This window comes from Vidua macroura, chromosome 13, assembly GCF_024509145.1.
Source record: "Vidua macroura isolate BioBank_ID:100142 chromosome 13, ASM2450914v1, whole genome shotgun sequence".
Lineage (NCBI taxonomy): Eukaryota > Metazoa > Chordata > Aves > Passeriformes > Viduidae > Vidua > Vidua macroura.
In genome coordinates, this window is record NC_071583.1 from 18,968,065 (window position 1) to 18,995,993 (window position 27,929).

The 27,929-nt window shown below is 40.6% G+C and overlaps 2 protein-coding genes across 2 annotated transcripts in view; one reads left to right on the forward strand and one right to left on the reverse strand.

The window, feature by feature from the left end:
- The window catches only part of SYN2 (synapsin II), a 166,704-nt gene that overhangs the window by 88,815 nt on the left and 49,960 nt on the right, over window positions 1-27,929 (forward strand). The gene's annotated exons all lie outside the window — the stretch shown is intronic.
- TIMP4 (TIMP metallopeptidase inhibitor 4) lies at window positions 394-27,569 on the reverse strand. The gene is given in 6 exon segments (XM_053989352.1): window positions 394-1,129; window positions 2,393-2,517; window positions 3,168-3,282; window positions 9,202-9,299; window positions 27,003-27,170; window positions 27,173-27,569. Coding segments are annotated over 6 exon segments (828 nt in total). The 5' UTR covers window positions 27,297-27,569; the 3' UTR covers window positions 394-931.

Below are 27,929 nucleotides of genomic sequence, written 5' to 3' on the forward strand. Positions count from 1 at the left end.
TGCACTGTAAGTCATGCAATATTTATTGCATGTATTTTCAGGTGAGTTTCTAAAGTTTTAACAGTGCTGGGGTACAAGTACTGGTCATGTATTTAGGGAGGTTTTTACTGCAGCTGCCCTGAGGATGGACATAGTTCTTGTAGCTCTGAGCAGTTTTAGCCTGTCATCATTTGGGCTTGGAATTTGTTCCATGGAAAGCTTAAATCCATGGGTTAATGCTTTAACCTATGGATTGAAAATCTGGTTTTTCCTTCAGCAAGGTGTGGTTAGTGCAGAGGAATGCTGACTTGGGAAGGGGGTTGTGATTATCAGGGCTGTTTCTTAATTTAGTTATCAATGGAAGTTACAACTCTGTGGATAAAGGAAGCTGTGACATAAGGAAAGTACAAAGTGTGGAGCACAGATTGTTTTAATCACAGAAGTGTTCAACTCGTTTCAACAGATAAGGAAATATTTGTGAATCTTTTTTTTTTTTTTTAATAGCACATTGTTATAATACTTTACATATACACTGTACAATAATTCTTTCGTATCCAAGACTTTCATACAGAAAAAAAAAAAAAAAAAATACAGTTCTATAAAACATTCCGTAGTTCATCGGAAAGATTTGGAATAAAACACGGGGAGCTCTTAATCTGCAGGTTATCAAGACAGGGGGGCAAAATTCTGGCAAAAATTTGTTCTTGTACATTCATATTGGCAAAAAGGGAATTTGTTGTGCCTCGGAGGACGTCGCCAGCCCTCTGTGCAAAGCATAACAGAGCAGAGCGGGTGCCTCCAGGAGGGCTGTCCCTCGTGCCAGCCGCGCAGAGCCTTTGGGGACAGCCGGCGCCGGCTGTGAGCGAGGTACGCGGGCAGCTCGGAGCGGCGGCTGCGGGGCGGGCGGGTGGATGGAGCCTCCCAGGGCGCTGCTTCTGGGACGGGCGGGCGCTCAGGGCTCGCTGATGTCGGTGAACTCCTTCTCGGGGGGAGGGCCCCCCCGGTACCAGCTGCAGGTGCCGTCGCTCCTCTTGATGCAGGCGTAGTGCCGCGCCTGGTGCCCGTAGAGCCGCCGCTCGATCAGCCAGTCCGTCCACAGGCACTCGTTGGGCGCCGTGATGGAGCAGGGCACCATGTAGCACGTGGTGATCTGGGGAGAGAGCTCCTTCAGCCACCCTGGGACTGACCGGGCCATCCTCAAAAGTGTGCTCAAACGGGATTCATGTGCATCGATCTGCTCTGCGCCCGCCCGGCAGCTTCCCTTGAGCTGCGGTTATCCTCAAAAGTGTGCTCAAACGTGGTTCCTTTACATCGACCTGCCCTGCGCTCACCTGCAGCTGCCTCTGAACTGGGGCTTATTGGCAAAAATGTGAATAAACGGTGTTTATTTACACTGATCTGCTCTGCACTCACCTGGCAGCTTCCCTTGAACTGGGGTTTATTCTCAAAAATGTGAATAAACGGTGTTTATTTACATTGATCTGCTCTGCACTCACCTGAAGCCTCCTCTGAACTGGGGTTTATTCTCAAAAATGTGAATAAATGGTGTTTATTTACATTGATCTGCTCTGCACTCACCTGAAGCCTCCTCTGAACTGGGGTTTATTCTCAAAAATGTGAATAAACGGTGTTTATTTACATTGATCTGCTCTGCACTCACCTGAAGCCTCCTCTGAACTGGGGTTTATTCTCAAAAATGTAAATAAACGGTTTTTATTTACATTTATCTGCTCTGCACTCACCTGGCAGCTTCCCTTGAACTGGGGTTTATTTTCAAAAATGTGAATAAATGGTGTTTATTTACATTTATCTGCTCTGCACTCACCTTACAGCTTCCTCTGAACTGGGGTTTATTCTCAAAAATGTGAATTAATGGTGTTTGTTTACATTTATCTGCTCTGCACTCACCTGGCAGCTTCCTCTGAACCGGGGTTTATTGTCAAAAATGTAAATAAATGGTGTTTATTTACAGTTATCTGCTCTGCACTCGCAGCTTCCTCTGAATGGAGTTTATTCTCAAAAATACGAGTAAATGGTGTGCAAGACAACAGGCATTGTTCTGCTCTGCACACACCCTGCAGCTTCCTCTGAACTGGTGTTTATTATCAAAAATACAAATAAATTGTGTTTATTTACATTTATCTGCTCTGCACTCACCTTGCAGCTTCCTCTAAACGGGGGTTTATTCTCAAAAATGTGATTAACCATGATTCATTTACATTTATCTGCTCTGAAATTACTTTCTGACTTGCAGCTTCTTCTGAACTGGGGTTTATTCTCATAAATGCAAGTAAACTGTGTTTATTTGCATTTATCTGCTCTGCACTCACCTGGCAGCTTCCTCTGAACTGGGGTTTATTCTCAAAAATGTGAATTAATGGTGTTTATTTACATTGATCTGCTCTGCACTCACCTTGCAGCCACAGCCCATCTGGTACCTCTGGTTCAGGCTCTTTTTCTGAGACAAGGATAAATCATCCCAGGGCTCAATGTAGTTGCACAAGTGGATCAGCACTTTGCCATCACTTAAAATTTGGCCTGCAGCATGGAAAACACAAAAAAGATCAAAGCAATAAAAGTGCTTTCTAAATATTATAAGTGTAAGAATACCTTGAGCTTGTAACTAATTGCACCAAATTAGTCATACTTAAAACATTTTTAAAATGAATTTAATTATAACAGAGAGAATATTCTCCTAATTGCATGCTGTAAGGATGTAAAGGATTGAAGAAGGATGTTTTCCTAAAGATGTTGATAACCTGCCAGCAAGGGGTGGATGCAAATGCAGTTAGACTGGATTTTAGGAGGGTCTAGAAAAATCTGTAGTTACTTGGAACCCCAGACCTGCAGACACACAGGTGTTTTCCCATTATGCACCTTTGTCTTCCTGGGAAAATCAGTACTGTTGGTTTTAATCAAATAATAGTGGCAAATACTGGATCAAAATCCCTTCTGTTTACTGATTATATCATTATTGACCTTCAGTTCCTTTGGAGCTGCTCTAAGAGTGCTGCAGGAAGGGTGGACAGCATGTAAGATCACACTATAACTACAGCTGAACACAACTTTTGCATCCTGTTGTGTTTGTATTTAGTACATAAATGCATTATTTTTAGCATATTTTAGCAAATTCACTGCAGAGCAGCTACTTCTGAATCTCCAGGAACATTAGTTTTGCTCCATTTTACCTGTTAGAAGGTACTGCTTTTTGTTGTTGGCTTCTAGTTTCACTCCACAGAGTGATGAATCAAAAGGGGTGTAGACATACTGGACATCCTTGAGCTTTTCAAATCCTTTAAACATCTGAAAATGATCAGAAACAGAGTCAGTAGTGGAAAAACAAGCATGAAAAAACAGTCGCAAAAAAGAGCTGGAAGAGATACAGGGTGAGTCTCTTTAAAGAAGGCTCCAAAGTCTGAATTAATGTGAGAAAACACCAAGAACTGGACTTTTTCTCTACACTTAATGAAATCCATCCAAGAGTTTTAGGAGGGAATTAAGTAGGTCTTGATTTTTTAAATTATAGCTTTTAAAATGTGCTTTTTCAGCGTATTTCATGGATTGTTAAAACTTTCTCTTCAGTTTATATTCTAGTGGCGTATTTTATTCAATGCAGAGACAGCATTCATCCCGACCAAAATGCAAATATTTCTCAGTGTTTTCCTATGGGGAATGTTCTCTTGGTCACTGGAGTTGTTGGGATCTCCTGGGACACCAAACTTGCTGAGGAACTGAGCATTTCCTGGGCACTGATTTCATCTTTGGTCACCAAAGCAGAGTGGTTCTCCATATCCCAAATTCTCACCAGTGGGACCTTCTCAAATCTTGGAAAACGTCACCCAGCCCTTAGGATTTCCACCCTGGGAGCCCCAAAGTGGAGAGATTTGGGATCAGAGCCCTTTTCAGGCTGGCTGCCCCTTAACCAGCAGTTTCAACCCCAAAAAGAAATCAAAAATGAGCCATTAAAAGATGAAAACAAGCTGAGCTGTGTCCAGGCCCAGAGGGAGGGAGCAGAAGGTGCTGCTGAGTGCCTGTCATCACCTCATGTGCCACCACCAACCCGGTGACATCATGCCACGTGTTGACAGCTGGGGACAATGGCAGGGGCTCACAGCTCTCCCAGTTGCAGCTGGTGTCCCTGGAAAATGTGTTTGTGTTCCTCAAGCCCTCCCAGGGGATTTAAATAGCACGGGCCACTAGAAAATACTCTGTAATATGTTGGTTTTTCTGAAGCTTTCTTTATGGAGGGGGGGAAAAAAGCCAACGTTGTTGTCACCGCGCGGCCGATCCAAAAATATTAGCTGGGATTTGAAATGCTTTGGAGAAAAAAACAAACAGGCCCCGCCAGACCAAAACACAAAATAAAGTGGCACCCTGTCCAAAGCAGCAGTGGGAATCACAGAAAGCTCCGAAATGAAGAGGGAAATGTGTCTGTACAGGGCCACCACGTGAGCTCTGCAGGAGAACTTTGCCTCAAGCTCCCTCCACCTTCAGAAACCCTCAGGGCGTTGTAGGGAACAGATTTTCCATGGATATCTCAGCTTTGGCCTCAACTTTGGAGGCTTTGTGCAGACAGCACACCTTGATTTAGCTATAAAACCCCTGAATATCCATAGTAATTCATAATGGAGATTTAGTTAATATTTAAACGGGTTTAATGTTTTGTTGCAGGTTTTTTGGTTGCTTGGTTGGGTTTTTTTTTTTTTTTTAATTACTGACTTCTCTCTGGTTTTGACCTATATAATTGTTACAGCATTTCTAAAGGTTATAATCTTGTGTTTAACTCAGTAAATCATATTTAATCTTCTCAATCATATTCTCCCTTCTCTAAAAGCATGGATATTTCTCTGCAGAGGGATAAGGTGGTTGGATTTGGTTTAATTTTGGTGGTTGGATTTTTGGTTCTGCATTGATGCGTGGTCCATGCTCACCTGAGCTCCTGGTGGGACTTTATTGGAACAGGAAAACAGGGTGAGGATTTGGGGCATAGAGAGATGAGAACCTGCTACTAAAGTCTGTATGGACTCTGTCCCTGTCCTCCTGAGGGGTGGAACCAGCACAGCACAGGGCTTTGCTTGAGGATTTTAGAATGAGTGTGATGACCAAGTCAGTTACAAAAATATTGTAAGGAAATATTCAATTGCATATAAATCACGTATTATCGTCTCTCTTTAATATAATGCTCTAAATATTGCAAGAAAAGGACAGTAATAGAAAACATTTTTGGTTTCTGGACATTGCTATAAAATGAATAGCCCCACTGTTATTGTGGGGTTTTTTTCTGAAAATGAATATCAAAATTATATCGAATATTTCCTTCTAGAATAACAACATTTTAATGCTAAGCCTAATGCACTGGATTTAAAATTAAAGAAACAGAATTTAAGCCATCACATTAATGGAACAGCTCAACAACCCTGAGAGCAATAGAGCAGAGAAATAGCAGCATTGTGCTGAATGTTACAGTCAAATATAACCTCCAAGGGCTCTGTGCTCCCTTTCCAAGAGGGGAGAATTGATGAGGAAAGGGTGAGTATCTGAGTGGTCTAAAAGCCCTCCCCAAAACTCACACTGAGGCGAGTTAATTTTTGTGAATAATTTTTGTGAATAATTTTTGTGAATAGTTTTTGTGAGTAGTTTTTGTGAATAGTTTTTGTGAATAATTTTTGTGAATAGTTTTTGTGAATAGTTTTTGTGAATAGTTTTTGTGCATAATTTTTGTGAATAGTTTTTGTGAATAGTTTTTGTGAATAATTTTTGTGAATTTTTGGCGCTAATTCTTGATGCATTTTACAAAAGCACCCCAGGATGTTTTCCAAAACGATGCTTGGAGGTCTGTTGCTCCTTGCTGTGCTCCATCAAGCAGATTGTCAGCCAGTCCCCCAGGCTGGCCGTGCTCCTGCCCTGGGTCCCGCAGAGACTGCCCTGTGGGCAGGGCCACTGGGGGACCCTGAGGCACCAGGAGAAAGCAGCAGCAGCACCTGAGGGAAGATTGGAGTGCTGAGCAGAGGATATCCTCACCTTTCACACGCACTGTGGAGTTAAATTCTTCCAAATGCTGTCACCTGAGGTGAGACATGCTGTGCTCAAGCTGTAGCTGTGAGCTCAGCTGCTCGGCACACTGAGGAACTGTGCAGCAGCTTTCATGTCCAGCTCAGTCACAGGCTTTGGATGTCACAGGTTACCCCTCCCTGTCACTCCTGTGGGGTTTATCAGGCACAGTTGCCTTGCTGGGTTTATTTTGGTGCCACCCTGGGTGCACAGAGGGTGGGCAGGTCACAGAGCTCCTGTTTTCCAACCAGAATCCTTCCCTTCCCAAAATCTCTCCCTCCCTGGAGCAGGGAGCTGGGTCCTGGGGCAGGGGGAGGTTTGGTCCTGGATCCTCTCTGGTCAGGAGGAAGGATTCGAGGGGTGGGGGTTACCACAACCCTTCTGTGGTTGGTCTAAGCCTGTGTGTGATGATGTAGAGCATCTTTAGTAAAAAACACATCTCTGCTTTGTCCAGACCTGGCTGACTTGGAATTAAATAAACTTCCTGCTGCCTGAGTTGTGAACAGGCCTCCAGTGCTGAAAATTAGGGAGAAACTCCAAAGCAGCTTCAATACACAAATATTTCAGAGATTTCAGGGTGCTGAAGAATGGGATTATAGGCTGAAAATAATCACTCAGGTTAGATTTCTCATTCTTCTTGTTTGTGCTGAGGTAGAAGATGGTTTGCATTTCTCTCAAGCTCCTGAAGTGCTGCAGAGTAGCAGCAGAACATTGAAATGCCAGTGGGAGGAAAGGGAATTCTCTGGCATTGGTGTGCTTATTTCTGTAAGGAAACATTTGAATAGATCCTTAATATTTAAGAAGATGGAAAGTGGCAGATGGTGACAGCTTTGGGGTTTGTTTTAGCAAGGTAGAGACTGGTTGGTTGAAATTGCTATAAAACCTTTCCAGAAGTCACGTGTGATAACCATCCCTGTGAATACTTTGGGATATTCTTGTTCACCAAAGATTCTTCCTACTCAAACTCCTGTGAGGGGATTCTATCAGTGGATACTACTTGAATGATTGAATTTTTTTTTTGTTTGTTTGTTTTGGGTTTTTGTTTTTTTTGTAGTCATGTAGCCATGCCTAACAACCTTCTTAAGTGGTCCCAGTAAATGGAAAAGTGCAAAAATTATAAAATAATATTCAGTGAAAAATGAGAGATGAAACTACCTTGAAAACCAGCCCGCCTCACCTGTGCACACTCACACATTTTAATTTCGAGAGATTACCTGCTTCTTGTGTGTTCCAGAAAAAAGGAAATGATCATTTTAATGATGATTTTAACAGCAGTGAGAGTTTGATGGTGACTTCAAAGGGCTCAAGACATGTCTTTTCAAACTGTAATAATGAATATATCTCCTTATTGGAGCTGAACAAAGAGTGGGGAAACCCTGTGAGATCCTGGAGCTGTGGCTTTGGGTGTTTGCTTCCCCAGCAGCATTCACAGAGATGGATTTTTGTTTGTGTGAATATGAGGGAAGCACTCCTGGCCCTGCAAACATCCCTGTTCACAATGAACAGGGGGCTTGCTCCCTCAGCCTTCAAAATCACAAATAACAAAATTCTTCATCAAAATATCATTATTTAGCAAAAACCTCCTGAATAGATCAAAAAAACCCTCCTGAATATCATTATTTAGCAAAATTCTTCATCAAAATATCATGATTTAGCAAAAACCTCCTGAATAGATCAAAAAAAACCCTCCTGAATATCATTATTTAGCAAAATTCTTCATCAAAATATCATGATTTAGCAAAAACCTCATGAATATTAAAAAAAAATCCCCTGAATATCATTATTTAGCAAAATTCTTCATCAAAATATCATGATTTAGCAAAAACCTCCTGAATATATCAAAAAACCCCTCCTGAATATCATTATTTAGCAAAATTCTTCATCAAAATATCATTATTTAGCAAAAACCTCCTGAATATATCAAAAAAACCCTCCTGAATATCATTATTTAGCAAAATTCTTCATCAAAATATCATGATTTAGCAAAAACCTCATGAATATTAAAAAAAAATCCCCTGAATATCATTATTTAGCAAAATTCTTCATCAAAATATCATGATTTAGCAAAAACCTCATGAATATTAAAAAAAAATCCCCTGAATATCATTATTTAGCAAAATTCTTCATCAAAATATCATGATTTAGCAAAAACCTCCTGAATATTAAAAAAAAAAAAATCCCCTGAATATCATTATTTAGCAAAATTCTTCATCAAAATATCATTATTTGGCAAAAAACTCGTGAATATCAAAAAAACCCTTCTGAATATCATTATTTAGCAAAATTCTTCATCAAAATATCATGATTTAGCAAAAACCTCCTGAATATTAAAAAAAAAATCCCCTGAATATCATTATTTAGCAAAATTCTTCATCAAAATATCATTATTTAGCAAAAACCTCCTGAATAGATCAAAAAAACCCTCCTGAATATCATTATTTAGCAAAATTCTTCATCAAAATATCACGATTTAGAAAAAACCTCATGAATATTAAAAAAAAATCCCCTGAATATCATTATTTAGCAAAATTCTTCATCAAAACATCATTATTTGGCAAAAAACTCGTGAATATAAAAAAAACCCTTCTGAATATCATTATTTAGCAAAATTCTTCATCAAAATATCATGATTTAGCAAAAACCTCCTGAATATTAAAAAAAAAATCCCCTGAATATCATTATTTAGCAAAATTCTTCATCAAAATATCATTATTTGGCAAAAAACTCGTGAATATAAAAAAAACCCTTCTGAATATCATTATTTAGCAAAGTTCTTCATCAAAATATCATCAAAATTATTTAGCAAAAACCTCCTGAATATCATTATTTAGCAAAAACCTCCTGAATATCTCTCAAGTTCCTGAAGTGCTGCAGAGTAGCAGCAGAACACTGAAGTGCCAGTGGCAGGAAAGGGAATTCTCTGGCATTGATGTGCTTATTTCTGTAAGGAAACATTTGATTATATCCTTAACATTTGAGGATTAATTAAAATTTTCCTTTTTTTCTTTCCCTTTTTTAATGCCTCCTGTGATTTATTCATGTGGGTCTGACTGTGGGGGCAGCTGGAGCCTTTTCCAGCTTTCCCAGCGTTTTGGGGTAAATTATTTTGGGCTGAAATATGCAGAGGTTATCAGCAATGAACTTCAAAAAAAGCTGAGTGATTCCATGTACCTTTATTTGTTTGATTTCATACCGGATCATTTTGTGGGTATCAAGGGGATCATCACTGGCAGGAACCACCTTTTCACTGGTTATTTTTGCTCGTATAACTGCAAGAGAGAGAGAGAGAGAGAAATTGAAATGTACATGAGCAGATGCCCAATTTTACAAGCAAAAAATGAAAATTATAATGACAGATTTTGGTATTGTTTTGACACTTCAGGTACAGGTAGATTTTAAAGATTTTACCATAAGAACACCAGCTGAGCTCCTGAAAACAAAAGTAAGTGGGCTGTCTGTGATGTAAATCTGAATTCCCAAGAAACTGGAAACCTGATTGATGTTACCACTCAGTTTTGACAAAAAATGTCCATCAAAATCTCTGGAAGACTTTAATCCCATAAAATTTGACAAAATACCCATCATTAAATCAGTGAGCAGAGGAAAGGGACACGTCTGTTGATTACAGAATTGTTCATCAAATAAATAGACCTGAAGTAAGCCCCTGAAAGCCTGTGCCAGGCAAGATGAAAGCATTGATTTCATGCATGAAATTAGAATAATAATCTTATATCCACTTCTCTGGAGTTTAATAGAGCACGCCGTTAGTTGTGTTAACCTGTAGAAATCAATTACTCCCTGTTTGGAATTACTTATTTCCTGTTCTTTAATCAAGGAGAGTAGGAGATTTTATGAATCAAGAAATGGATTCTTCCCCCCTCTCCTTGTTTGAGGCATCTCTCTTGTGTGTGATGTTTAAAATACACCAGGAATCTTTGGAAAAATTAAAATTAGACTGGGTTGCTTGATGCCACCAAGATAAATGTATCAGAACACAGCCTGGATTTCAGCTGAGCAGAATTTTGTTTGGCACAACTAACAGAACATACCCATTTCCTCTTTGCTTTTCAATTTAGTTATTTGATCAGGAAGCACCATCAGAAGAACAAAAGCAATTTCTATTCTGTTCAATTTCTTATTTTCTGGATTAGATGTATAATAATAATTAAAACCACTTAAAATTGCATATGTTTCCCTTTACAGGCAAAGCTAAAGACAATAAAAAAGCAGAGACAAAGTAATATTCATTGTTTTATTGTGGTTCTAAAGTGATTCTAAGAATATGGAGCATGGCCAGAAATCCTCTGGGGATTTTATCCCCCAGAATTAGTGAGAGCCCCATTTTTGCTCCGTTCTGGATGGCCACTGCTGCAGCTCCTGGGTTAGAGCAGCCTGTGCCTGGGGAGAGACACTGGCAAAGCCAGAGCAGAGCAAAGTTTTGTGGCATCAAAATCACGTGTTCTCCCCTCAAAACTCCCATTTCTTTACTAGAATGGCCTCATTTTTATCATATTTAACATTATGGTTAAAGAAAAGGAATAGAAAACCCAGCCTGAAACGCAGCCAGGTGCAGGTCAGTCCCACCTAACCCTGGACAATTCCCATTTCCTCACTAATTAGCTGAGCAAACTGGATGGAATAATCAACATGTTAAATTATTGTCAAAACCAACATGTTAATTATTATTAAAGCTGCAGATGGCTGCAGCTTCCAAGCTCCAGCAGGATTCTCCCTCCTCCTGAGCCATTAAACCCTTCTCGAGGAGCCTTTTGGACTTGTTGGGAGGAAAGAGTTCTTTTAAGTGCAAGCAGCAAATTCCTCATCTCACATGGAAAGTGGCAGCATCTCTTTAATCATTTGCAGATGTGAGCAACCCCACAAATTAACTGTGTGTCTGCAGTGCTCTGATCTCCTTCCAGGGGAAAAGTGGTGTGGGTTGGGTGTGCTTTACCCAACAAATTAGGATGGTGTTGCTTTGTTTCAAGATGCTCTCCTCTGCATCATTACTCCATGAAAAATAAAATAGGATTTCTCATAAAAGAATCTGTTCAATTCTGAAGGAAAGGGCTGAGAAAACAACATTATTTTCCCAGTACCATAACATGCTTTATGTGCAGGAAATCTTTTCCTGCCTACTCAGTGTGGGATAATTAAAACTGCTTTCCCCACATGTTCAATGTTGAAACGTTGTGCATTTCCATATTTTTTATGAAATTCTACTTGCTAGCACATGAGGGGAAGGTTATAGATAATCCCTGATAGCTCCAGGGGTCTCCATGGAGTTGTGCAAGGCTGAAAGTGAAATGTCCTGGGGTTTGTCATGCAGTGATCTTTTAGTGGGTGTGTAGATGAGAATGAGAAGTATTTTTGTGTTGTGTGTGTTTCATTTGTTTGTTTAAGAGAAAACTTCCAGATGGCAAAGGAGGACAAATTGAGATTTTTTTTTTTTTTAACAGTAAGAAAGCTTAATTGTCTAAACTTTGAGCTATTTGGGTTCTACCCTTCTATTCTCCTGAAACCAAAGGCACGGAGATCTTTTGGCGCCTTTTAATTCTTCTTGGGTTCCTTTTTATTTTTATTCTCTGTGCATTAATATTTTTTTGCCATCAGTGTCGTCTGGCTGTCTCCTCAAACCTCTGATTCATGTGGTTGCTCCTGTTTTTAACCACAAGCACTTCCTGCTGGAGCATTCCTGGGCATCTCCCTCTCCTCTCTGGTGGCTCAGGGGGCTCAGGATTCCTCCGACTCTGCACTTCTTTTCAGGACATGGTTTTGAGCATTCCAGGGCTGGCTTGGCCTCTCTGTGTGAGTGAGAACAGCCTCTGGTTGTTCAGTAATAATGTCATTTTAGCTGTTATTGCTTCCTTATGAGGAATTTGCATCTATGGAATACATAGGCACGGATTTCACGTTTCAGTGCCAGTAATTCCGAGTGCCTCGGATTCGTTCTGCACTAGAACTACAGACTTGAATATTTCAGTAGGAGGATGTAGCTTCTCTGTGGACTCAACTTTGATAAAATGTCATTTTCCATCCTCACTTTGCAGCTGGAGGTTGTCTCAGGTGACTGAACTGGACGGAAATGAATTTGAGGTATAGGACAATTCCCAGCCATTGGGCACTTTCCTGAAATGTGTTAAGAATATATTTACTCCTTCTCTCCTGAATAATAATGAACCTCTCCCAACCATTTGTAAATCAGTAGGAGATCATTTGAACTGGGTAAAACACAGCATAGTTTATCATTTGATATGTTTGTGTTTATTCAGCCAGGAGAAGCGTGTCAGGGTTTGTACAATACAGAAAGGTTTACATGCAGTAAGGGTAGAAAGAGCATCCTTCCCAAACCTGGGTGATTTCCTTCTGGAATTAGCTACACTAATTAATACTAATTAAATAAACATCACTTTGTGTGTTAGAGATTTTTCTGATCATGAGGAACTACTCTTATTACAGGTGCATTTCCTTACTCTGAGGAAATTCCCTGCCATGAGGCTGATTTTACTCCAATGAAATATGAAGGGAGAGAAGACACAAAGAACTGAGCAGTCACTGCAGGGCCCCTTCCAAGGCACAGATATGGATGGGACCTGGATAAACCAAATCCTTAAAATCAATGAACATCAATCTATTCATGGAGAATATAGTAATATTTTAACAGAATACAATATATTAATACTTATATTAATATAAAATATATTATAATTAAAAATATTTTATATCATTAATATATTGATATACTGAAATTAATATATTCCCTAAAAATAGTGTTCTTTTTAGGCTGAGTTATTTCTAAGGCAATAACTGAGGGAAAACTGTTGAGTGAAGAATTACTCTCATTGTTACAAGGTATTATTAAATAAGACATTCTGTATTACAGTATTTAATATTTTATATAATATTACTGTACTTAAGTGGTGAGTTTATCCTCAAGCTACTTTTCACAGTCCAAGTGTTAGAAGACAGGCAACTCTACTCAGCTAAAATAACCAATTTTACTGCTCCTTCAAAAGGGAAAGTGAGCTGGAGTTTACTCCCCCTATAAACTTTATAATCCTAAGAAGCAGGAGGTAAAGGAGAAGGTAAAAAACTGATGAACAAATGAGGTCTTTTCCTCCACTACCTGTTCAGCACCAGCAACTGCATAGTGAAAAATAATTATCTAGGAAGATATTTAAGATACTGATGGACATAAGAAATTCAAGAAATTAAGGTAATTAAGAATAAATTAAGAAATTTAATTTGCTGGACATATAGCAAGAAAATATGTTAAATATAAATCCTTCTGTGTGTTCTTGTTTTAAATATATAAATGGAGAAATAGGTAAATATACATAGGCATATTGAGGAAGAATCTGTGCTTCAGTTGTGCCTCCAGTTCACTTCAGGTTTGTGACAGGCTCCACCAGAGCTCTGTGAATAGAAATGTGATCTCCACCTCTTCTAAGCAGCCTTCCTCTGCAGAAATCAGGAAAGTTTAGTTCCTATCTCACAAGTTTATAATTAAAGTCAGCTTTGCTACAAAAACCTTGAAATGCGACTTCAAAAACTATATTGACTGGAAAAGATGTAAGCTACTAAAAAGTTAGTATCAAGACTCTTTTTTTTTTTTTCTCTTATATTTCAAAGGCTCAATTTAGCCCTTTCATTTAGTTACCTAAAATACAAAGAGTAATTTTTGAGCACTCCTTTCCACCTGTCTCTTTAGTGCCTGACACCTCACTCAAGCTGCTCTTAGATGTTCTTGCTCTTGGAGGGACAAGGAATAAAAGGCAAAGGAGAGGGAGCTAAATGAGAGTGTGTGGCTGTTTCATGGCTGGAATGAGGATGGCATCCTAAATATAGATAAAAAGCATCCAAAAAGGGTTTTTCTGGAATAGTCAGAGTGTGCAGTATGAAATGTAGCAGAGCTATGGACACAGAATATGGATGTGCAGCATTTTGAAGGTCCTTATGTCCAAATTAACTTCTCCCTATAAAAATCTGTCCTTTCACCAAAATGGGGGCACTTTCATACACAATATTCAGCTGTTTCTGCTCACTCTTCTGCTGTAAGATTAACTCAAACTTCTATCATCTATCTATTACCTATCTATCAGAAATGTTTCACTCTTTGGGGTGCAGGAGCTTAAAACTTGCTCCATGAATGTCTCAAATTCCTAGAAGATGCCACCCAGAATTTTGCTAAAAGGAAAATCCCACTGTGACAACTGCAAACTCAGTTCAAAAACTCTTCTTGACCAAAAGTGATGTTTTTGTGGGGGTAGGGGAGAAGAGGGCTTTTATTTCCTCAAAAGTGTATATGTCGACTCTTGGTTTTTTTTCTCAAAAGAAGTTATGAAAGAGAATTTTGCCTCATTGCAACACTTTTGTGAGAACCAACACCGTTTTCCATATCCAAAGGAATCCCAAAAATTCTGTTCCATTTTTTTGCAGCAGTTCTGATCCCAGGCTACTCAAACATGGTTGGAACATGACATTGTGGTGTCTTGGGTTTATACACTGAAAGAATTTGTCTGAAGAAGGTGCAGAAGAGTCCACATGAGGGGCTTGGAGCTATAAAGGTCAAGTTTTCAGGTCCAGTGATTTAGAAAAATAAAATAGAATTTAGAATAATAGAATAATGGAATTTAGACTATGAGAATAATATTAGACTAAAGCAGGAAAGAGCTGAACTGGCTCTGGGCTCTGCAGGCCAGGTGGCAATGGCTGTCCCTGTCCCTGGGTGACAGGCTGGAGTAACTTCAGGTTTGATGTTTTTCCTTTATTCTGCTTTCTTAGCTGGCTGCAGCAAAATAGAAATCCATTCTCAGCTCACCTGTGGAAATTCTGATAATTTGACACCACCTGATAAAGATGTGCCTGTCCATTTTTAAGCACTCCTCATTTAAGTAGCTGTATCACTTCCTATGTTTCCTATTTTGTATATCCTGTGATATACATGATATGTATATGATATGATATTATGATATATAACATGATATTATGTTTCCTATTTTATATATCCTAATTTATTTTGCAGACATGTAACAGAAGCTTCCAGAACTGCTGCATTAACTAATCAATTAAAACTGGGATAAACCACTTAGAAATAAACCACTTAGAAATAAACCACTTAAAGCAGAAACAGCTGCATATTGTGTATGAAAGTGCTCTCATTTTGGTGAAAGGACAGATTTTTGTAGAGAGAAGTTAATTTGGACATAAGGGCCTTCAAAATGATGCACATCCATATGTGCAGTGTTGGTGGTGCCACAGGTTTTGTTCCAGTCAGAACAAAGCTTAGCCAGGAATTTCCCATTAATAAATTTCCTCAACCAGAGGATTGGTGATTTCCTTCAGGGGGTTGCTGTGGGATTAAGAAAGAAGGGTTTTATTAACACCCTGTCACCACAAGTGCTAAATTTGTGTTCTGTAAGAGAAGGCTGGGGACAAGTGTGATAATGAGATGTTCAGCAGTGCCCATCTTCAGTTTGGGAGGGCAATGAGTTCAGAGGGCTCAGTGTGAGAAGCTGGAAATCCCAGAAGGGGACTGGAATTCATGGGGAGAGCTGCTCCAGGGGGAATGCCTGTGTGCAGCCTGGCCAGCAAACACCACTGCAGCTCAGGTTTGCCTCCACTTGCAGTCAGGCATCTGGAAATGGCCAAGAATTTAAATGTGAGCAACCAGAAAGCAAAATAACTAAAAGTTTGTGAGCAGAACTCGTCTACTGCAGTCACCTAAAGTCAAGTTATAGTAAAGTAATGCAAGGAGTCCAAGAAAATCTCAGGAGAGAGGGTGTGAACACAGTATTTCACTGGCCTTTGTGCCTGGAGGGCACAGAAGCTGAACCCAATCTATTATATTCCACTCTTGGTGTCTTGGAGGAGAATAATGGCAAGAAATTCTATCAGAGCTGCCAAGGAGCCCAAGAACAGGGTGGAACATTTTGGGTTCAGGAGTACACAGATATGACAAAAAATAATCTTCAGACTAGAACTAGACATCTGAGGCACTTAACTTTCCTTGCAGAGAGGGAACAAAGTCAGCAGGCAAAGAGGAGTAATCAATCTCCAAAAAGAAGAGGAATCTGCACAGAATTTGTCACAAAAGACCAAAATTAATGAACCCCCTTAAAGCAACACTGCACAGGATAGAATAGCTACCTTGGAGAGAATTCTAAATTAAGCATGGTCTGTTGGCTGCTGATTTATATTGCTTACAAAGCCTCTAAAATGTTGAAGAGGGTGTAAAATCCTCCTCCGAAGTGTAGAGCAACTGTCCCATCTGTCCAGCATTGCCACTCTCCCTTTCCCTGCCCTTTTTTTAACTAAACATGCTGGACTGTCCAGTGGTGTCAGAGCTTTACTTGCCATATTTGCTATGGTAAAGCTTTGATTCTCACCAATGAAGAGAGCAGAATAACTTGATTAAATATTCATGTGTACAGAAAACATTGCAATTTCTCAGAATACATGAGAGGAAGAAAGAAGCTTTGGTAACACAGATTGTAACTCTGACTGAGGCTCTCAGGTATCTCTAATGCTACCAAAAAGAGGCAAAAGTTATGGACTGATTGACATAAAATAATGTTTGAAAAGAATTAATTTAACACTCAATGTGTACCTTTACATGCGCACTGATATTTTTATCAGTGTGTGCACACATATTTTTATCAGATATTTTTAGATTATTTTAGTGATAATTCTGGGGAGAATGAAGGTTTTGTTTTCTTGGTGTTTCAGTATTTGATTTGCACATGTTGGCTTCCAAGAGGAGAGGCAGTGGTGCCCTGTGAGTCATTTGAAATCTCTGGGAATGTATTCCATACATCCCTGGGAGCAGGGACCATTTCTGCCATGAGCAACCACCCCTGCCAGTGCCACCAGGGTGATTTTATGGCTCAATAAATTGCCTTTAACCTGAACACATTATTTTATGTCAATCAGTCAATAACTATTTAAAACCTTTCCAAAGCAAGTCCCTGAACCGCAAATATTCTGGGTTTATCTGCTCATGCTGAAGGATTGGCCAACTACACTCTCATGAAAATGCCAAAGTTTTCTGTCCTTTTCCCACTTAAAATTGCCTTCATTTTTCTCTAGTCTGAGTCCAAAAAAGGAGGATGTGCTGGTGCTGTAGCTCCATCTCACATATTTTGAGGTGGTCTGTATTGCATGGTTTGTACTCTGTGTTTGCAGAAGCTCTCCTCATTCTTACAGCTTCAGGTGTTTGCTTTGCAGCTCGGTGGCATGTGAATTCTTGTCTTGATTTACAATAAGCAGCCTGAGCTGAACTCAGGCAACTCTCACTTTTACAAACCAATTGCTGTTTAATAGGACCTTTCAGAATCTGGTTGTTTTGAGTTTCCTGGGACACTCCCAGTCAGTTCCAGACCACCTCTGCCATGGGTGTCCAAGTGTTTTACCTCCAATTGGCTTTGTTGGGGGTTTTTAAAGCAAAACGTGCCAGCCACCATCACCGCCAAATAGTTTAAAATATCCATTTTTTAAATTCTTGTACAGAAGATTCCCAGTGTTGGGGTAGGTTGGAAGTGTTTTCTGGGCATTGAGTGAAGGCTGGGGTGTGTCAGAATGGTTCAAGCAATGTTTGTGGGGGTCAAAAATGACTCCTAACTCCCACAGGAGTGCTGCCAAATTACTGATGGCGCTGCCAGGCTGGGGATGAGATGGATACACCACACTGCCAGGAGAAAAAAATCTGGGAAATTTTTCCAATGGCGCCTCTGACAGCCCTGGAGTGCAGATGTCCCTCACAGCCTTTGATGCTTTCAACATCCAGGAGAGTGCAGCCCTTCTTTTGCAATGCTGAGTTCAGAATTATTGCACAGCTTGGAACTGTTTCAGACTGCAGGAGAGAGAGAGATGTTTGCTTCAGGATCTGCTGAGGTGCTGCTTCATCCTGATTCTTTCAGTAGTGGAAACCCTACATTTTTATTTCTCTTTTGAGAACAAGTCAGTGTTGAATGCTCTTTGAATGATCTTTAAACAGCTGGAAAAGAACAAACGTTTTTAGCAAATGGCTCATCTATCAATTAATCTTTCAACAGGACAGAGCAGCAAACAGTAGCTTCATTTCCAAACTGTAACTCAGCTCAGATGTTTGGGGCTGTGGGATGAGTTCAGTTCTAGATAGAAACAGAATGAGCAGCAGCAAAGCTGCCCCAAAACTGACTGGGGGTGGAAAAATCTTCTCCTCTGGGTTTGCAGGATGGATTTCTTATCTGTGAGTCTACATTGTCACCCTTGCTCCACAACTCCCAGACCCAAAGTTGAGGAATCTTTAGTTCAGAAGATGTTTCTGCTGGTTGGGATATAAAAGCAGTTTTATTGTTCCTGCTTTGTATTTTAGTTTCCTGATATTCCATCAATAAATGCCTATAGCCAGCTGTAAAATAACTAAATCATTAGCACAGTAATCAGCTGAAGCACAGTTTCTGAAATCAGGAGAAAGAAAAGTTCTGGAGCTTTCTGGACTATTTGAACAAAGGTGTTTTGGATCTGTAAGCACAGAGCTCATTGAAGAATGTAACTGTAACTGTAGCAGGATTTTCCTTTTATTCTGTGAAAAGCAATGTATGGAAGAGCATTTAATAATCTTGGTGATGTTTCCAGTTGCAAGAGAAGATAAGGGTGGTGAGATAATCCAATCTGTAACTGAGAAATCAAAGCCTTACAGGGAAGTTCATGACTTGGACTAAAACTCCACTTTTGAGAAACTTTTGAAGACTGAAAACCCCATAAATACTCTCCAAGTTGATAAAGCAGATATCAAGGAATTTTTTTAATTATTTTGTGATAAGGATATTCATTTGCACTGCATTGTTTCTCAGTGTAAATGCTTTGCAGCTCTGTAGGGTTTTATTAACCCTATCAGGGTTAATAATAAACCCTATAGGGTTATTTTATTAACCCTACAGAATTTATTAACAGACCTGTTCTAGTCTGCATCCAAACTGCATTTCCAGTTCAGGCTTTTAGGGTGTGGAAGGGCAATATTTAAGCTCATTAGGACTCTCAGGTAGGTCAGGATTTTGTGTATCTCTGTGTTTTTGGCTCAGCATGCAAAAATTCCTCGTGTTGAAGGCAGGAGTTGATTGGGTTTGCTTCCTTGTTAAACCAGAAGATTATGTGGGTTTAGTATTTTTTTTTAATTAGAAGAATACATTCAATTTATGAGAGTGAAGTTTTAGAATCTCATTTTTATAAACTTTCAAATAGAAAAGACGAGTGTATTTTTAACAGAAGTGTGGGATTCTTTTAACTTAAATATCACCTCAAAACTACCCAAACTGATTTCCAAATGTTGTTCAAGGTCAGCTTTATTTTCACAGCTGCTCCTTGTGTTACCAGAAACATTTCTCTCTGCTTCACAAGCCTCAGATACCACATCATTTGACTGGTAATCAACATCTGCCTAATTTCAGCTGGAGAATAACACTCCCTTTATGCTCCAAGCCTCCAAACGTACATGATGTTATTGTGGATTTCCATTCATGGGGACACGGCCCTTCCTCGGGGTGGACAGAACCCCACATTGCTGAGATAGCTTTTAATGAGAAAGTTTGGGATTAAAGTTGGCACATTAATAGGATTAAGGGTTTGGCAGCCTTTCAGGGCCTCTGTTTTATATTATTTAATCTTTGTTTCTAAGCTTGAGCTTTGTTTCTGCCCTCAGTGTGTGTAGAATATTGTTTTTGAAATGATGGGGTTCAGTTTCCCAGAGTTACAACAAATGATTTTAAATAAAAGTAACTCAGTGTTTTCATTTTCTTCTCCCAAATTTAGAGCACACTCAGCAACAAATTTGTGTGACTGAGTTACTTCTAAGCCAGGCAACCAGCACAATTCTTCTGAAATTTCATTTTACTACCCAATAGCCAGCTCTGGGTTTTTTTTTACACTAAAGCTAAATTATGTTACATTTTTCAGCTATGTCCTAACTGACAGGAATGTTGTGCTCTCCTTAAAATCCCATCCTGTTGTTCAGTTTTGTGATGCCACCTCGTTTTACAGCCACGGCTTTGAAGAGTTGGGAGCGGTGCCATGAAACTGCAGCGAGCAGGGGAAGGAAACTCAGCCTGGGTGTTCCCAGACCGAGCCCCATTTTCAGGCTGAAGTGGCAGAGCTCTGAAGAGCACTCATCCACAGAATATTGGGAACCACTTCCCAGAGTTGCATGGGATGGACAGTGTGATTCAAGTCTTCAATTCAGCACTGAAGAGTGAGTTAGGAAACTCGATTTCCATGGATTTTTTTAAGTTCTCGAAGTGTTTGCTCCTATCCTAAACCCTCAAGTAGATGTAGGGTTACTTGTAGGTCTTATTCAGGTCTTACCCTTCCTATTCCCAAGCAGGAAATTCAGGCTCCATCCTAGGAAGCTGTTGCACTAATATTTTAGTGAAATTTATTCTCACTATTTAGCTGCAAAAGGAAGGACTCAGTGCCATTCCCACAGCAGCATTCCAGCAATTCATTGAATGGGATTATTGAGGTTTTTCACTGGATATTCAGGTACAAAGACAAAGAATTGTAATCAGGGATTGACACCACAGCATTCCTGCAGCCAGAGGTTTTGTAGGATTTTTGCATTTTTTAAAGCATTTAGAAGTCTCAGGCTGTGATACCAAGCACTTTATGTGTACTGCAATTATTCCTGAATTGCCATTCATGGGCATTTTTACCAGTGATGGGCCTTTGCAGGGTGCCAGGTATTTTTTATTCTCTCTAAATGCATCAGCAGCTCCTTTAAACTAAACAACTTCTTAGAATTCATGCTGTCCAATTTTTTACAAATTTTATTTGAAAGTGCTATTAGTATGTACAAAAGTATGCCTAAAAGTAAGAAAAAATAATTTTTATTTCTTTTGTACTTAGAGAAGTAAAGAAACCTGGTCTTCTTTTCTCTAACTGGGTTTGACAGGGCACTGTATAGTGCCCTGTCAAATAATTTTCATCACAAAATTGATGAAAGATGGGTTAATTTCTCAATAATTTTTGTTGATGAACCTAACATTTGTCATGTAACAAAATGTGGATATAGGAATATATAAAATGTGGATGTAAGAATGCTTGTGAGTGATTCCTACCTGCCAGCACTGGTTTCCTGAGCACAGGTGGGACACACAGGACTGGAATTCTTTTATCCTCAGCCCCTTGCTGAGGAAAAGGCTGAGATTTGCCTCATTTTCAGCCCCTCTGCATAAACCTACCAACATCAGCGTTGAAATTAATGTAATTTCAGCTTGTTTTAAGAAGATTCATTGCTTCTGGAGATGTAGCTGGCAGCACTCTCCACCAGTGGCACCAATGCTGCCTCCCCACTGAAATCCTTGCAAGAACCACACTCAGGTGGTTTTTAGTCTGTTCTTTGGGACAGAACTGGAACAGCACCAGCCCATTACAGCATTTCTGCCATCCAAATCCCAATTCTTGGAGCAGAATTTCAGCTCCCACTCCTGAGTGTGAGCCCTGAGGAATGGCAGCTGCACATTCCTTCCTGGTGGAAGTGTGGCTCTGGAAATGTGCATTACTGCCTCTGGAAATGTGCATTACTGCCTCTGGAAATGTGCATTACTGGCACTGGAAATGTGCAATGCTGGCACTGGAAATGTGGATTATTTGCACTGGAAATGTGCATTATTGGCTCTGGAAATGTGCATTACTGGCACTGGTTTGCACTCAGGGGAAGGAGGTGGTGCAAAGCACTGGGATCTGCCTCTGCTCAGCAGAACAGGAAGAGAAATGAATTTTCCCTGCTGTGGAGAAGCCCAAAAAGCTGTAGGAATTGCAGGGTTCCCTGAGCCCAGGTCTGGGGGTGCCCGTGACCCAGGATCCTGCCAGGAGCTCTCTTGCCCAAGCACCAGCATCAAGAGCCCAGATTTTTAATAGGATCCACAAAAACCTTCCCAGAAAGCCAAGGTTTGTCACACCACTGTCCTCTGTATAATCAAATTTGGCACAAAAGGGCATTTTTAAAGAAGCAAGGATCTCCAGTTCTGGAGGTTCAAGAGATCCACTGCTTGGATGGACACTGAGCCCCCAAAACCACTGCTGAATTTGTGTCAGACCCCCCTGGAGGGCTCAGCAGGCTGGGTCAGTGACCAGACCTGCCCAGTTTTATTGTGTATAACACAATAAAATAACAATAAAACACCAAATTTCACTGCTCACCTTTCCTCTCCTCACTTGGAACAAGCACCGTCCCCGTTTCTAATGCATTCCCTAAAGCTGATTTTTCCCACCACTTCCCACTTAATAATGTACAAATTAATCCATTCCAGCACAAAACTGGATATTACATGGCAGAGAGGCAAAATCGTGGGACACTGAGCCATGAAGGTTTTCATTTGAAACTCAATAATGAAGAAATAGCATTATTGTGATTATCTCCCAGAAGAGCTGACTCAGAAAACTTAATTCTGGCGTATTTAAAGAGAATTTGTTTAAATGTGATTAAAATTTAATAAATCATTTGGCACATCTTTACAGTGCTTGATCTCAGTGATCTTGGGAGATTTTAATGGGCTGAAAATGCTGCCAAGCTCCAGCTGTAAAGTTTCCATCCTGTTTTGAAATGTGCCACTCTTCTCCATAGCTGCAGAACTGTCTTCTGAAGCTATATTACATATATATGTATTCAAGACCTGTTAGTCATTGCTGTTCAGTAAAAATATAATTTTCAATATATATTTTTAAGAAAAGACAATAATAAATCAGAAAGAATACTTTGAAGGGAACTGGTGTTGCACAGCTAAGAAATGTGAAGTATTTACATATTTCTCCTACTGTCCAAAAAATAGCCAAGGGGAAAAATCAACATGAATTTAAAGTGCCAGACTTCAGAAAGGAATCAGTGCTGCCCATAGTCCATTTTTGCCTCCAGATTGCCTGATTTGAAGCTCACATTGGTCCAGAATTGAGGCCAGGATGACAAACTCAGTGGCAAAAGGGAAATCTGTTACCTTGGCACTATCTGGTAAACTCAATTGCATCCATGTTTCTCTGCAAAAAAAGGCAATTATCCAAAGAGTTTTCATGTGCTGCCTTGGCACTCCAGGGCCTCACTACTGAATCTGTTATCCAGCACCTCCTCCCACATTTTTCTGAGGAGAAAACCTGGGCATTGTGGTCAGCACTGATAATTAACATGGACATCTGTTTAATTAAACCCCTCCATTCCCAGGGAAAGGCCTCCGGGAAAGCAGAGGTTTGCTGGGGGCTGAAGGAATTCAGCACATTTTAGGAGGGCCTCAGCACCATTTAGAAGAGCCCAGGAGGGATGTATCTCTGGTTTTGTGTAAAAGGTGTGCATCTCCTGGTGCCAGACACCTCCTACAAAGGAGTTACCTCACTCTGGAGTGAAATTTAAAACTACTGAGAAGCTCATGACAATTTCTGCAATCTGCACTGTGGGAATCAGAAAAACAGAAACTCCCACAGACACGGAAGGGTTTGATCTGCAGCCTTGGAAGAAGCTTGGACTGATGTAAAAATACAAGACACAGACATTCAGCAGAAAAATCATAAACTTGTGTTTCTGTAGTTGTAAGTAAGAATATGCCTTAAGTAAGTGAGAAACTGCACTGATAAGATGGTGAAGGGTTTATAAGGTGGGGTGTGGTTGTATGGAGTGAGCTGAGAGTTTAGAAGTTAGAACAGAAGCATTTGTGTGCCAGTGAGACAGAAGCCATTGGACAAAAGTACCTGCAGTGCAGCAGAAGTAAGTGAAGGTGATGGGTTAGAAAAGCAAAATAAATTCTGTGGCAACTCTCTGTTGGGTTAGAAAGTTCTGTATTGCCCTGTAACAAAGAACTTGTGACTGCTCTTGAGCTATGGCCGAATGTTTGATCCTCTAAAATCTCACAGCCTCTGAGACTGATGTTTATCTGAGCTATAAATCGTTCTTAGCTTGAAAATAGTCCCACCCCTTCATTCCTGGCAGCAATAATGATCCTGTACAAATCACATCCTCTGAAGGCTCTGTGGGGAGATGAACAAATGCAAGGTCAGGTAGATGGCAGGACTGGCACAGCATTCCTGATTTACCCTGATAATCCCACGGCCCTTCCCAACCCTCAACCCTGCAGGCCTCTCCACTCATCCCTGATTTTGGGCAGGACCAGGAGCTCTCCCTGACTCCAGCTCTGTCAGACGTCCCCAATCACTCTCAGGTTCTGTGCTGCCTGTGGACATTTAGAGCCACAAAAATGTCCTGGCAGTGAAGGACAAAGTGTCACAGCAACAATCATCTTAACAAAAGGCAAAGCAAAGGTGCTTGTCCAGACTTAATTAATTTCTGTGCTTGTTTTTCCTTGGATCTCTCAAAAATGCTGTTGCTGAGTGGCTTCACACATTCAATACAAGGTTCAGGGAACGTCAATTCAATCCCTCCACCTCCACCATAGTCATGCTGGAGGAAATTGAAAATATTGCCTTTACACAGTGGCTGAAGGACCTGTGGTGGCTGGTAGCTCCATAAGCAAGTTTGAGACTTTATCTCTGGTTTTACTGCAGAGTTTTGGGTCAGGGCATCTTTATTTTAATAAGATGTGCTAAGAAATCCTGTGAGGGAGTCCTTGGCTGTGTTTGTGGCTAGGCAGGATGAACTTAATGAATCAATGAATTTAATACCTGAAGAACTGGAACAGTGTCAGCACACGGCTGGGAGCCGGGTGGCCCTGAGGTCCCCGATGCCACAGGTGTGTCCCCAGGCAGCTGTGGAGGCACAGCCCCAATTCCCAGGGGATGAGCAGTGCCTGGCCAGGGCTGCAGCCCGGGGTGCCCCTTCCTGCCGGGCACAGCTCCTCTCCTGGGCACAAAGGCTGCTGGCACCGGCCTGGGGGAGCTGCTCTGCCAAGCTGCTCCCTGGAGCTTCCTCTCACACAGGACAGCTCCGCTCCAGCTCCTGCCGAGGGGTTTCGCTCCGCTTGTGCAAAATGTCGTGGCCAAAGCGTATCCAGGAATTCAGCCACGAAGGCTCAGAGCAGGTTTTGTGTGTGTGTATATGCAAATGCATACACAAAATATGTGTGCACTTATTGGTCTGAAGAATTCCCTTCATCTCCCATTTTGTGATATACAGAAATGGTATTTTAAAAGTGTAAATAGTGAACAAAGGGATCCTTGACATAAACATTCCTCAGCCAAAAGAGGAAGTTTACTTAGATAGGAATACTTATAGGAGTGAGAGTTTGAGCATCAAGTCCAAACATTGTAACATAAAACTATTGTAAGTATTTAAATAAAAAGTAGCATGATATGGTTCCTATTTGTAAAATACACCTAAGAAATGAGTAAATATTAATCTGTATCATCAGAATGGCTTCTCTGTGAATGAAAATGTTCATTAAGGTGGCCAACAATGAACATTTTGAGTTTCCTCTGTACTGTAAAATTGTTAATTTTGGAAAATTTTTACATTAAGTCTGTTGAAAAGCTGTCACTTTCCCATGCACAGCTCAATGCACACACATTTAGTTGCAGCACAACTTTTATTTCCTTTCACTCCTTAAACACCCCCAAGCATGTAATGCCTGGTGGAGGTACCTCCACGAAAGAGATTGCTGAACACAGGCAGATTAAAAACCAATTTAACTGATGGCCACAAACAGAGCTCAGAGTTTGTCATGGCCACAAAGATTTTCTGTCAGGGCATAAAAGCAATGAATCAGTATGCAGAAGGTATTGCCTGCCCCATAGAGATGCTAATTCTGTGGCACTTTGGAAACTCATGTTCTACATTTACTGTTCACACCCCATGGAAGCTAACCAGCCTTAGCCTGAGCTAATGAAATCAAAAGGCTGCAAAATGTCACATTTTCTCAAAATGTCACATTTTCTCATCCCCCTGCAGCCTAATTTTGGGATCTTTAGGCTCTTTCTATGAGTTGTTTGACAACCGTGGTGCTGCCCGGCTGTCATGAGGCACAATTGTCCCAAAACTGGAGAGTTACATTCACACAGAGCTGCTGTGGCCAGTTTATCTGCAGAAAATAAAGGGCCCATCAGTTTCCTGCTCCAGAAAATGACAGAAAACCCCACGAATAAATTAAAGAAAGTATAGAATAGCAGAACAAAGCTCAAAAGTTTCACCAAGTTAGCACTGGGGACTTACATTTTGTTGTCCTTTGGGTTTTTGGCTTTTTGGCTTTTTTTTTTTTTTTTTTTTTTTTTTTTTGGTTAATTGGTTGGTTGGTTTTTTTGTTCCCCTGAAGTGCTATAAAAATATCTATATGACCAATTTACACATTGCAGGCATATTTAGATAGAATAATTTATATATAGCAGATAGAATATTTTATATATATAGCAGATACTGCTAAATATAGCAGTAGATATTTGAAAGCTCAGGTATTTTCTAAGTTAGGACCTAATATACAAATATATAAATATATAACATATATAAAATATATACCATGTATAAAGTATAAAAATATCTGTTATATACCATCGATATGAAATATACAGAATATAATACATAAATTATATAAAATATGTAAAAGATAAAAATACATTCATATATAATGCATATAAGTAGAAAAATATAATTATAGATATGATATATAATATGGAAATAGTGTATATATAAATATATATAAAGATATACAAATATATAAAAAGATATAGATATATATATAGATATAGATGATATAGATAAAATAGGTATAGATTAGATATATATAGATATAGATATAGATATAGATATAGATGATATAGATATAGATATAGATATAGATATAGATATTATATAGATAAAATAGATATAAAAATTAAATAAATAAAAAGCCACTCTCCGAGCCAGCAATGCCAGCAATTTATAACCACAAACCCTTCTGGCAGCGCGGGAAGCACAGCAATCCCCGGCGTGCATTGCCCTGCGTTAGGGGCAGTGCAGAACAACTCCCACCCCTCCTTTCCGCACAGCCCCGCTGCAGAAGAGCCCCGCGGAGGCTCCGCGGCCGCGGACTCACCGAGCGCAGCATCGCACAGCAGCTGCTGCGGGTGCGCGGGCGCGCAGCTGCAGCCGGACACGGCCGCGGGCAGCGCCGCCAGCGCCAGCGCCAGCACCAGCGCTGCCCCTCGGCTCCCGGGGCTCCCGGGGGTCCCGCTGCCCGCTCGGCTCATGCTCCGCACGGGGGAGAGGCGCTGCTGGAGCCGCGGGGTCCCGGCCGCGCTGCGATGCTCGGGGACGCTCGGGGATGCTCGGCCCGCGCTGCTCGCTCCGAGCGCTGCCGCTGCTCGCTGGCTCCGCGGCGCCCGGACATGGGACCCCCTTATTTATGGCCCCGGCGCCGAGCCCCGGCTCCGCCTTCCCGCGCTTCAAAGCTCATTTATTGGTGACATCGTCCCAAAGAAGCTCGGGAGTGGAAATGTTAATCACCAAAGCTTCCACAAAACCAGCTTTTACGCGGATCTGAAGCTGATTTTCTGAGCGTTTTATCTCCTCCGAGTAAGTTTGCGTCCAGTTTGGATTTAAAAGCCAGCCCTGCGGTCTTATTTTGGGCGAGTAAACAGAGCTGTCCTGTTTTAAGCTCCGTTTGCATTCGCAGCCCCCGATCTTCCCCTGCACTTCTGGGCATTTTCCTGAGCTGCCGTCCCTGTTCCAGGCTGGACAGAACTTCATTCATGAAAAGGAAGCCTCTCAATGCTCTGCTTGTGAGCCTCCAACAATCGCTGGTCACAGGGAATAACCAATTACAAATCAAAGCCGCAATAAAAGGCATTTTAAACGAAATTATTTCATCGCAGATTTAATTGAGAATAGCAAGGAAAAATATCCCAGCGGTGTGTTTTGGAAGCACAGCTCCTTCCCTGCATTCCTTATTAATGCAAATCCTGCTCAGAGCAGATCTGTGCCTGTATTTCCTGGCTGATGTTGGAAGTGGAATTCAGTGGAA